The 13771-nt window shown below is 30.9% G+C and overlaps 1 protein-coding gene across 1 annotated transcript; it reads left to right on the plus strand.

Moving 5' to 3' along the window:
* Window positions 1-4692: 4692 nt before the first annotated feature.
* Window positions 4693-6323, plus strand: LOC126904966 (trimethylguanosine synthase-like). Its single transcript, XM_050684370.1, has 4 exons — window positions 4693-4894; window positions 5423-5674; window positions 5800-6104; window positions 6164-6323. The coding sequence occupies exons 1-4, from the start codon at window positions 4693-4695 to the stop codon at window positions 6266-6268; spliced, it is 864 nt and encodes a 287-aa protein (XP_050540327.1). The 3' UTR covers window positions 6269-6323.
* The last annotated feature ends 7448 nt before the right edge of the window (window positions 6324-13771 follow it).

Below are 13771 nucleotides of genomic sequence, written 5' to 3' on the forward strand. Positions count from 1 at the left end.
TTAAAATTCAATTACTTTCTTTTAAACACTGGGTAATATTTTGAAGTATTAAAAATTATCATATTCAAATAAAATGATATTTATTAATATTTTTCTAATTAGTGGTATATAATAAAATTTAAACGAATTCTAAAAACGTAATAGTTATGAAAGAAAAATTTGTAACAGGGATAATTAAATCAATAGTTATGAGCGTTGTTGGATAAATCTGAGATATAGTGTATTTACATAACAATTATAATTTTTGTATACATATATTTCGATAATTTGCCATAACTTATAAATGTGAAACAATTGAATAACTGATTGAGTCATATTTACGAACAAGACGTGACGAAAAAGGTCTTATAATTGACATGTACAATAATTCGAAATCGTAATTGGAAATTTTTCTTACTTAGCAGCTAAAAATAAATTATGTTGATGGCTCATTAACACAATTTATTAAATAAAATTTGATTCTATAATAATAACCATTTAATTAATCTAAAAATAAGTATAACATTGAATATTTTTTTTTGTATATTCTTTTTGTTGCATGTTTTTCTCAATTTATCAATTGTGAAGTGTTTTCATGTTCAATTCTTATACGGAGTGTTCAGTAGGTAATGAAACAGGTAAATCGTTATAAACAATGAGAACAATAGAAACCCGTTTCCTGACTTACTAAACACCCTGTATAGTATTCATAATAATGATTTCTACTTTATTTTTTCAACATACATATTTATCGAGCTAAAGAAATACAAAATGAGACAAATACAAAATAAATCTATAGATAGTACTTAATTCTAAGAAATTGTTGCATAATTACAAAAGCAATAAAACTCTTATTTCCTTAATTATATCCTGATAAGTAGTTCTTACATTTAAGTATAATTTATGAATAAATTGTTTAAAAAATATACTCAATTCAGAGTATTAAAAAATTTTATTATATATGTAAAAATCCATTATTAAATTCATACAGCAACATGTTATCAAAAAAATTGAAATATTATAGACTGGTAGATACACACACAAATAGAATTAAAAACTAAAAAATTACTAAGTAAAATCATGTTTGCAGTTGAAACGAATTATTATATCAAACGTTATACGACAATAAAAACTAGAAATATTTTCGTTTTTAATCATAAAATAATAATTTGTAAAGCAATATGAAAATAAAATACTAAAAGTCATTGCCTTGAACGATTTTTCCCTCTCCTTTCTTCTATCACACAACTTTAAATTCAGAGTGACCTTTATATTATGCGTACCACAGAAAAAAAAATTAAAATGATACCGCTGATTTAGTATATGCATATGTAGCTGCAACAACACGTAGTTAATTTAAAAAAGAATATTTCAACAATAGAACGCTATCTATGTATAAGTACACTAAAAACAAGTGTTTTCAAAACTTTGAGTATAGATAGCATTATAATTAATAAATATAAAGTAATTTATACATATTACAGTATTGCTAAATCTTAATTATGCTTCTTGGTGAGGAAGTTTAATGCACAAAATACATGTATCAAATAAGTTACATGATCATTACTATAAAAATTAAAGAAAATGTGAAAAGTCGATACATTTTTTGGTTTTAAAATTTAACTTCTCTTTAATGTTCATATGCCTATATTACAAAAATATTTACAGGAGGCGTTATTTATAATTTATGTATCCTCAAAAACAAAAATAAGGTTAATTTCTGTAAAAAAAAAAATTTTAAATATCCATCTCATCCAATAATATTTAAATGATAACGCTATTAATTTTCTAATTTATAGATTAAATATACTTTTTATAAAACTTCCATTAATTAAAATATGTTACTATTATTAAATACAAAAAATAAGTAAAATTCGGTAGTTTCCAAAAAATTAATTTTTGTGATATCTGTAATAAAAAAAAATATCTTTAGCATAATTAATTTTATTTATATTAATTACATTCATAATTATTTGTATGATTTTGCCTTTGCCATTATGTAAAACCATATATGATACAAATCATTATTTCATTATTATCATACAAATGGTTTTTAATAATTCGACTGAAATTAAAGAAAAACATATCTTTAACATAATTAATTTAGTCTTTTACTGATTTTTTTTTTTTTGTAACATATATTTAAAATTCTTCCACAATGAACCATTACTTTATAAAGAGGAGGACTATTTTCATCAAGAACCATAATTATTAGATGAAACAATTTTATAAGCAAAATTTCAATATAACGCTAATCAAGCACTAAAAGTCTTGAGAAATATGAATAATTAAAGAATTTCTAGTAAATTAATGTCATCATTATTAAACTAAAATTAATTTTATTTATATTAATTACAATCATCATTAAAAAAAAAAAGTTAAAATAATGGAAAGTTTTTTTTTTTTTTTACAATTATTACTTTTGTACTAAAGGGTTTTCTCAATTGACTGATTTAGCACCAAACTCATTCATAAAATTTATTTTAATTTGATAACATAAACGAAAGTACATGATAGTATAGCATTAAGTACATAAAAATATTAAGTAACACCATGATGTTTTTAAGATAAGAGTTTTTAAAATTGTAGAAAAGTTTTGAAGAATAACTTTTTAAATATTTTGGTGATGTATGACGTGTAATAAAGTAAAAGTATTAAATAGAGATAAAGATATATTTGTAAAAAGCATATTAACTATTTTTTTAAGATCCTACAATTTAATGATTTCAAACCTAAGTGGTTTCATTAACATTTACAAAAAGTATAATTCTCCTAAGACTATTGATTGTTAGTTAAAAAATGGGATTTACGAATCTCATATGGTAATAATATTACATTCTATCAATTTTAGTTTTTTAACGTTAGAATCAACAAATACTCTGTAATCATCGCCAATTCTACGATGTACCTACACATTTTTAATGGATGGTTGTCAATTAAAGCATATTGAATTAATTAATTTTAGCTGTATACTGTTTTACAATAATTATCACTGCAGATATTTTAGTATCTTTATTTGATAATCATACAATTATCATATGGTAAATATACAACACAATATAATACGTTTAAAGTAACCATAAAATTATCAATAAAATTTACATCAAATATTAGATAAGAAAAATTTTAATAAAAATACGAAAGTATGAAATTTTTTTTATCTTGTATACATTTTTTTTGAACTAAAGGGGTTTCTCAGAAGACTGATTTGATAAATTAATGTGTCCAAATTAAATCTTTTGATTCAAAAGTCATGATTTTTAATAATGAATTCACATTTAAGCTTACAGATTAAATTATTATCTATTATTGTCTACTGTCTAATTTATTGTCTACAAATATTGTTGTTGTATATTCTCAACACATGTTTAGTATTTATGAATTGATATAATTAAAAGTCTCCTGGAATAAAAATGCGCATTCAATATTGAATGCACATATTTAATCAATTTTTGAATTAAATAGCTGTAAAATAAAAGTATTAAGAGAATAACTACAAAAATAAAAAAATATCTTCCAGTAAACTAAAAATCGTTCTAATTTATTTTAACCTAAAAGTAATATCATTAAAATTTAATTTTAAAAAAATTTTCCACTAATATCACAAAAAATATATCACTAAATATCAAAAATTCTAATACATTCCAGACATAGAAATGAAAATATTGCAATATTTAAAATTATATAATATTAAACAGTATGTAAGTGACAAAACGAAACTTTAAGTATTTTCAACGAAATTATAAAGTGAACAAAAAAAATTGTACTTTTTTTAATACCCAAACTATTCTTTTTAAATTTATGAAAGATTCCTTTGAAATTTCAACAAACAAAAAAATGTATAATAAAATAAATAAAAAATAAAATTGAGTAGTTTAAAAAATGATCGTTTTTGTTATATCTGAAGTTACTACAGCAAAAAATACACAAATATAATACTATACGAATAGTTTATTTTAATTTTTAATAATTTGTCTGCAATTTAGAATACAAAAAAAATATCTTCAACATAATTAATTTAATTGTTTTCTTTTTTTTGTATCATTCAGTTTAAATTCTTCCGCAATAAACCGTTATTCTATAAAGAAGTCTATTATTAAATTGAACCATAATTAAGTTGATAAAATTCTTTAAGTAAAATTTCAATCAAGTTCTTATTGTCTTGGGAAATGTGAATATTTCAAACATTGCTGGTAAATTTCACAATACATTTTATTAATAAAGGGTCGGACTTTATGTGCCCAGATGGTTTGGCGAAACTACTTACCGGACATCGGAAACAGGACAGATTGGATTTTCGGATGACACATTGAATAAACTACCCGTTGAGCTGCGCTACAGTGTCGGTGTGATCGGGCTCTACGGAGCTACGAAACGTCGGCACGAGCGCAGTTTTCCTAGCTCGGGGAATCGGGCGCGTCCTCAGGTTGCGGATGGAGGAACGGCCAGCAGATATGCAGGTCAGCCGCGAAATAAGCAGTCCATTGGTTTGGACTGACGAATAAGCGGTCGCGGACAACGAGCCGCCCAAGCGCTCGTTAACCCTGTAGATATACAGGGTAGCCGTGATATAAGCCTTTACGGACGAATAAGCGGTAGCGTTTGGGTGTGAACGGAGACAAATGGGCACGACGCAACCAGTGAAGTTAGCCGCTCACTGGCCGGAGGGTTAGGCTATGAGGGCAGCCCCCTCACAAGCTTATTCAATGAACAATGGATCTAACTGGCAACAAAGTTACTGCATCAGGGGATTCGGATGCCCCAGTGCCGGCGGTTGGTGGGGGGCGTACCCACCAGGTGTCGACATCAATCGAATACGCGTCAAATGCAGGAGTGTTGAGGCAGGCTCCTGCAGCCAACCACGGGGTTGGTACTGCGACTGCAGGAAGTGGTGGTGACCAAGCCACTTCCGCCGGTGAAATAGCCGGGAGGTCATTGGCAACGGACTGTTTGGAGATCGGAACGGATTTGTATGCGGCTACCCCTCCAGAAAGGTCGGCAACAACACTGACTTTTCAGTCAACAAAAACTTTTTTTTCTTCAAAGACTTACAAGAAGAAAATCAACCTTAGTATTAGTCATAGTGATAGTTATAATGATAGGAATAATAGATTTAGTTACTATAATAGCAATAATAGATTTAGTTATAACAGTAGAAATAGGAAAACTCAAAAATTTTACCCATCAAATAATATCACCAACAAACTTCATCAAGACAATAATAAAGGAATGATTACGTCCAACACTACTCAATTGAAAATTAATGATGACTTCGAAAACAATGAAAATGAAACATTGAATACAATAATTTTCGAAAATAGTAATCGTAATTCGACTTTTCAATTCAAATCAATGGAAGTCAAAGATATACATTTTAAAGTAACGATTATTGTTATGCTGATTAATAAGTCCAATAAACTTTATTTTTTTTTTTTTACACAGAGTTCTCATCCCGATAAAATTAATATAAAACAAGTGCGACCGAATAATGTACTAAAAAAATATTGGGATAAACGGTACAGTCTCTTCAATAAATATGATCGAGGCATACAATTGGACGCCGAAAGTTTCTATTCGGTCTGTCCGGAAATATTAAGTTATCACATCGCCCAACGTTGCAAGGGCAAAGTAGCAATGGACCCATTTTGTGGAGCTGGTGGGAACATAATTCAATTAGCCAGGTTCTACACCAAAGGTAAACACGATTACAACTATTTTATTTTTTTATCAAATAATAAACGCAATAATTTAAGTAGTTATTCAGTATATGTTAGTAATGAATTACAAAATTGACGTGCATATCTAATTTTGATTTTTCAGTCATAGCGATCGACAAAGATCCTGAAAAAATTAAAATGGCCATACATAACTCAAAAATTTACGGCGTGGAGAAACATATTATATTTATTGTGGGAGATTTTTTTAAATTGGCTAATCGATTTAAAGCGGATGTTATTGTCACATCGCCCCCTTGGGGCGGACCTAATTATTCTAAAAAAAAAAACTACACCCTAAGGAACATGTGTCAAGATCAGGGGCATGATGGTTTCGACATTTTTGAATTAGCTCGAAAAATTGCCCCAAATATTGTACTCCATTTGCCAAAAAATATATATCTTGGAGAAGTATGTTCGTTGACAAATCATGTTTAATTTTTACTGAATTTTGTATTTTTATTTTTTAGTGCCAGTCTTTAGCCAACAGCTTTAATGATAAACTACAAATTGAAAAAAATTTCATGAATAATAAACTGGATTCGATTTCGGCATTTTTTGGAGATTTTTATTGATACAACGCCAGTTATATTTTTTTTAATTTTATTCATTTTATATTTAAGCAATAGTAGTTCTTTAGTATCTTTTATCTTATTTTGATTTTCTTATTGTAATGTTGTATTTATTAGTTTTAATGATTTTTTTTATTGTAGTTAATTTACATAATAAATTTTGTAAAAATATTTAAGTTTTTTAAATTTTTTTTATCTTATATTGATTTTTTTATTGGAATGTTATCTCTTTTAGTCATAATTATTTTTTTTATTGCAGTTAATATAATTAATATATTTTGTATAATCCGACTATATGATTTTTTCCTACTTCCAATTAATTATTTTAAACTTTGTCTATCCACCTCTGTATGGGCCTTTTAGTGGTCTTTTTTTTTCTGTGATTCCATTTTAGTAAAAATTCCCATCTAACTATTATTTGTATAATCCTTGGCAATGTTAAAATTATATTTTTTTTATTTCTTTTTAGCAATAAAACAATAAGTTATTGTTATAATTTTTTTAATTTCAAAATAATCATTTTTAGAGCTTTTCTTATAAAAATACTAAATGAGTAATAAACAATATCAGGAATAGTACTTTTGCTTAAACTATTAAAAACGATTTCTTGATATTTATTTCCAAATTATTATTTTATGATTAAGAAAATATATATTTTAATAAATAACTGAAACTTGCCGTTAAAACCTGAATCAACTACACATTTTATAACGCGTATCCAATATACGGTGAACACCACACACACTAAGTATTGTTTATATATATATATATTTATTATAGATGTATAGTAAGATGCTGCATAGTATTAGTCACCGTGGTAATATAGATTAATATTAATTGATCCGACGTTGGTGGTTATGTCGGCCGTGTGGAGCTGTCGGTCCGGACGATGGCTGACAGCGGTGGTGGATGAGTCCTGGGTGCTGGTGTTGGTGGCGCCGGTGTGGCTGGTGGACGGACGACCGCTTCCCATTCCCGGTCTTTCCTCTCCTTGAAGGCTCGGTTGATGCGCTACCACCGGCATACGTCGGACGGAATGAGTTTCCTGTAGCCCGGGTGAGCCGGTGGCGGCCGGGTGGCCGAGCCCGCCCCGAAAGACGTGCTCGCCACGTCGGACTCTCTGTCCCGGACGTAGGGTGCCGGAGCGGGACGGTCGGCGGTCCGACGCCGTCGGATGCTGCAACACCGCGGTAGTAGTAGCCGGGTACTTTGAAGAGGAGGTAGCACCCTCTCACGGCACAGGCCACGAGACCACTGGCACGGTGGCTAGAGCCCTCCGTCTCTCGCGGAGTGTAGTCGCCCGTTCGTCCCTCATCCTCCAGTTGTAGAAAGCGCTAGCAATCGGATGCCTAAGGATCTGGTGCAGCCAAGCGTCCCAGGCCGCCTCGACCGACGCACGGATCGCCGGGGCGTGAGCCAGCGGGACGTCGAGCGCCTCCGCCAACCGGGGGAAGAGATCGCGCACCAGCTCGTCACGCTCGCGGGCAGCGTCCCCGTGAGCCCTCTGACTTGACATGCTGAAAATCAGTACTGCCCATCAACACTATTATACATTAATGACGGTCCGCACTCGAACCGAAATTTGTAATTTATGTTAGCTATTTTAATTTTAAACATAAGACGTGAAGTTTGCGTGGGGGAGTTGGTTTTCGTGCCCGTATACGCGTGCGTGTCATTAATTATATATATATACTACCTCCACGTCGGGCGCTTAATATACGAAAAATATGGCACAAAGCACCCACACTTTTATCACAATAATACTAATACTTTTCGTACATTATTGTTTTAAGCTTATTATAAAAATTATTTTTAACTTTTTAGTTCAATGTGCTTTAAAAGCGTGTTTTTTAGTTTTTTTTAACTATATTTTTAGCTCCAGATTTTTTCGTTCTACCGGGTTTGCGGGCGGATGATAATTAGGTGTGGTCCACGCTTCCGCCCCCCCCATCTATTTATCACGTTAATCATTTCGTTAGAAACCAGATTCCTTCCGCTGTCGCAAAACAATACGCGGGGGTACCGAAAACGTGAGAAAAATTCGCGTTCGAGCGTGTCTACAATCGTCTTTGTAGTCGCTGTACCTATCGGTACGCTTCTTGTGCTTCGATGTCCGCGAGGCGCTCGTGAAGTGTTGCGGCGGGTCCGTCACTCCCGATGGACCGAATGTAACGCGATACGCGTCCGATCGTTGACTATCATTTCGTTCAACGTTAACTTGTCGAATAGTCGGTTGTACAGCAACATGTGGGGACGGCAACATATTTTGACTGATTCGCTCGAACATGTTGGAAATTTGTCGCTGTTCCATTGACATACGCGACAGCGACCTTTCTAGTTCAGTCATCCGTTCCTCAATCCGCGCGCGTTATTCGAAATGTCGCGAATGTTCTGTCGGATCGTCCCGACTTGTTCTGCCGCGTGCATTATCGAGCGGGCAACGTATACGTCCTCAACGTAGAGCGCGCCTAGTTGTCCGCTTGCGCGCATAATTTCGCCCGGTTGTTCGACATCAGATTCGTCGTCTGATGTGCGTAGCGCGAGGTTCGCCGGATGTTCCTCCGGTAAAGGCGCTACGGCGGCCCGCTGATTGTTCGCGTCGATTTCTTCTTCGCCGACACCGTCCGTAGTGTCGAAAACCCCCCCCACTTTGGGTTCGCGGACCGGAATTTCGTTATCGAGCGGCGTACGGAATGGTAAAGTTTCGGTAGCTGGATTCCTCCCTTCGCTACGTAGGTTTTCCTCTAGCATGATTAGCATGTTGGGTTTCGTCGCGTAGCATGGTAGCTGTCTAAAAGCGCATTCGCGACGTAGTTCAGCGCAATTCATTTGTGCTAATGATTTCCCCCACATATTGACCTTGAATATTATGTGTTATTTACAAACCTTAATAATCAAACGTAGCTAAGTAAAAAGCGGAGATAAACAATATCTCCGTGTACGGTCAAATTTACTACTACTGTAGAAAAACACGTCTTAGTATTATTTCTATTGTTGTTATGAAGTACCGCGATAAGGTGGTACGGGGCCGCCGTTTATGATATGGCAACGAGTGAAATATAATAATAACGGTTACCTGGGAATCGGCCGCTTTGACAAGGTCAGACGAAAATATACTATTTTTATCTACCAAAAAACTGTAACTATTGGACGGAAATTCACTTTTTGTCGATATCAATAAGGTCTTTATGATAAACTGTAACCAACACTTTTCAACGACAATATTTACGGCGGATTGTATTAGATAAACGACTCTTTATTTTTATAAAAATTTTCCAAAGACCAGGCTAAATCTAATTCCGCTAACACGTAACCGTGAATAATCCAGATAAAAATTCACTGCTGTCACCAGTGACATTCATTCAAATAACTATATGAACAATACAAATATATAAGGGAGACTTCACCATTTCGAGTTAAAACTAAAATATAATATAATTAGAAATAAAAACTGAATCGGCTTAAAAAATCTTACCTTAACTTCTCTCGGCCGGTTGAGATCCCTGATCTGGGGAGCCATTTAATATGAAATCCAATAGGACTGAAAACACCAACTTAAACTGATTACAAATTATAACGTAATTCGTATTGGACGAAAAAATAGAAACTACACTTATTACAATACATATATTAATATGGTTAATACGTTTTGTATAAGTATATATACAATATATATAAGTATAGTTTCATAAAAAAAAAAAGAAACAATCGTAATTATGTAAACACAAGCCGAAAAACTGTAGTCGTAAAGAACCCGAAAACCAACTTGAATCGCCAACCAATTAGGTGTTCGTCGGAAACGGAACAGAACGCATATCAGTAAACCATATTCGGAGGCGGCCTTGTCACGGTATCAGGGGCCATGAGACACCCGATGACAACTGATTGTCATATTAATAGCTGGACGGCTGATATCGAGAGAGACACAGGCGAGCGCCGTCCTAGAGCGTAAGGCGGTGCCGTGTCTACAACTAACCCACCACCAGGCCGTCTAAAATAATGCATATAATTTTGCTAAATTTTTTAAAGACATATTTGAAAACAAACGAGCTGGGCTCATTTTTTTCTATTGGCATTGTTTAATGTGAACAGTTAAAATACTAGTATTTATGGGCGTTCATCGTTTCCGCCAAACCGATACTATATTACTTGTCTTCAATTGGAAGTTTAAGAATCACTGGTTAAAATATTTGAAAAAATAACCCCATAATGATTATCAACTTTTTACTTATCATTTAATCGAACTTCTTCCTATTCTATTACAGTTAGTTAGATAATCGGTATATCGATAATTATTTTCCCATTCGTTCTTTTTATTTTACTTTTTTAATTAATATGCCCTTTAAATATATCAAAAGTAGGAAACAAGTAATTGTATTGAATAATTTCAAGTTTCGTTTTGCATAAAAAGCAATACAAACGGAAGCATACGTCGTGACAGTTTAGTCTCGAAGAGCGTACAGAATAAAATTGAAATCCGTTTCAAAAAAACAAAAGAAGCAATTGATAAATTTAATAAAAGTGAAAATAACCGATTTGAATTTATAAATTATTTTCCAAAATGTATAGAAATATTTATAGATTATCAATCTATTTTTTACTACATTTAAGTTTAATATGAACATTTAAATTTCTTTTCAATGTCTTAAAGACTTTTTATTTTCTTATATACTATACTTCTATTATTTATTACAAAAAAATATATACATACTTAACGCAATTATCTATTATATTTTATTTACCTTTGGTAAAACGTTATATTTGTTTATAAAGGTGTATTTATATGGTAAAATAAGTAATTATTCAAAACGACGTGATCAGGGTTATATTTAGGGGCTAGTTAAGGGAGGAAAAAATTTTTGGTAATGAATTTCATTTGATAGTGTAGGCAAAAAATTAATTATTTTTTGCTTATCGATAATATTAAAAAAATAAAAAATTAGGAAGCCAAATTTTTATAGGCACCTCACGCAAAAATCTTAACTACACCCCGAATATAACAATAAACTTTTTTACAAATAATTACCAACAATTTTAATACGGGCAGCTACCCCCCTACCCGTACGCTAAAACCACTACTGCTTCGTGGTGACCCAAGGATAAAGTTAAATAATTCTCAATTTTTTTAGAAGATCGGTAAGTAGGAGATTAGTTAGGCGGAAATGATGTTTAGCGATAATTATAATTGAAACTCATAACACTAGCTAAAACAAAAAAAAAATGGACACGATTTACCACAAAATAATAAACAAATAACAATATAACGACGCAGGAAATATGATTATGAGAGTCGTGGTGATTTTGCGATAAAATGAATTCCAATGAACTGCTTAAAACTTATAAAAACCCAAGCAATATCCTAAACAAAGAAAAATATACTCCAAAAATACTAAGAACATATTAACATGTAAACATATTACAAAAAAAAAAAAACTGGAAAAAAATAATTTAAGAATTTATTTATTTTGTTTACCTTCGTTTAAATAATATATCCTTCAATTTACAGGAAATAATAGACACTAATAACTCCAAAAAACAAATTATATGCCAAATATACCCTGACACCCAAATAATGCAAAAATATGCACTAACAAACATTATATTTCTATTAATAATGTTATGAAATGGATTTGTAGCTAACGTAGCATGTTTTCCTACGAAGCAAAAAAAAAAAAAGCCCGGCATATTATATAATGATAATATAATAATAAATCCAAAAAATAAATAAAATTGATCGGTTTTAAAAAAGATCATTTTTTTGATATCTTTAATAAAAAATACACAATTATAACACTATTCGAATTTTAATTATATGACTGAAATGTAGAATAACAAAAAATATCTTCAACATAATTAATTTAATTGTTTTCTTTTATATTGTAACATTCAGTTTAAATTCTTATATATTAATATATAAAATATTATTTTATGATCTTATAATTTAATGATTTCAAACCTAAAATGAAGACATTAAAAAATTTTATAAGAAAGAGTCATCAGCCATTACAACAAGCTGTTAAATGATATTCAGAGTACTCTGCATATAAATGCCAATCAATAATAAATAATTCAAATGAATTATTTTCATACAATAATGAACATACCAAAGGCCCTGTACAACATATTCTATAAATTACGCTTCAATATAAAATAATTAGTTATAAAGACACAGATATTAAGAGGACGCTACACCGCCATAATTTTAGGCTTGAAAATGATCAAAAGTATAATTCATATTATACGGTTTAAAGTGATCGTAGAAATTTGATATTTTGAGGATATTTAAAAAACATTATTTCGAAATGATTGTAATAGGCTTTTTTGGGGGGGACTTTTAGTTTGAGTGTAATTAATTTTTTAAAAAATCAATTTTTTTTTTTTTTTTAAACTGCAATAAATCATTGCTGAATAGTGATATCTTAAAAAGCTCATTACAAACATTTCTAAATGTTATATTCTTTGCCTCCTCAAAATTTCAAAACTCTAAGATGAATACTAACAAGATTAAATGATTTATAAGTTTATGTAAAAATGCAAAATAATTGTAAAAAACAACGCTTTTTGGTCGAGCGGACAAACATACCACTAGCGTAAAATTATCGTCATTGACGCGGCCTTATCTTAATGACTTATTAAAGTGGCTGTTTCAATTCTAGGAAATTTAGGAGTTTTTATTCATATAAAACTGTAAAGCATCATTTGATTTTACAATTATCGATTCTTGCTATCGAAAATATCAAGGTGAATAAAAATGTTACTACTGGTAGAGCAGAGACATGGCAAATGCCCGTTTTCAGTGATAGCACTTTTCGTGCTTTGATTTCGATAATTTTTATTTTATATAAAAGCTCTGATTTTTTGGATACTGGTTTTTTAGCTGCCAAAGACTTATTCGCGGTTGCCCGTCCGCTTTTAAAGAGCTTTTAAAGTTATAATGACTGTTAAAACGTTCATTGTCGCAATGTTTCTTAACAGCCCCTTAGCCCCCCTAAAAGCCATCTCCGTCCAGAACAACTGTATTTTTCTATCCGATTCAAAGTTGAAGATTTGAAAATGTATTAAAATATTTATTTAAAAAATTATAAATACAAAATTTTGCTTGACTATTGTTCTACTTTAAAAAATTAACAATAAAATTTTACGAGTATATCTTGCCAACCTAGTATTTAATATACAAATAATGAAATATAACGTGTATATAAATATATATAAAAAAATAAATTATTTAGCCAAATAATAAACATTTGAATTATTTTAATCCAATGACGATAATTATTTAAGCAACCAAATATTATTGGCCTATTTATACCAAAAATAATATATATTACCAAAATATAAGAACTTCCCTACTTCCATCAATTTACGTTTCCTGAACTAATAAAAATGATAAAATCATCTTTATGAGTAAGTTTTTTTTGAATGTAAGAAATAGACTCTAACTTAGACTTTTTCATCATTAGTGTTCAGAAGGTTCTTATAACCTGATGCAAGCGATTATTTGATTAT

The sequence above is a fragment of the Daktulosphaira vitifoliae genome, unplaced genomic scaffold, assembly GCF_025091365.1.
Source record: "Daktulosphaira vitifoliae isolate Bord-2020 unplaced genomic scaffold, ASM2509136v1 Scaffold_4, whole genome shotgun sequence".
NCBI classification, from domain to species: Eukaryota; Metazoa; Arthropoda; class Insecta; order Hemiptera; family Phylloxeridae; genus Daktulosphaira; species Daktulosphaira vitifoliae.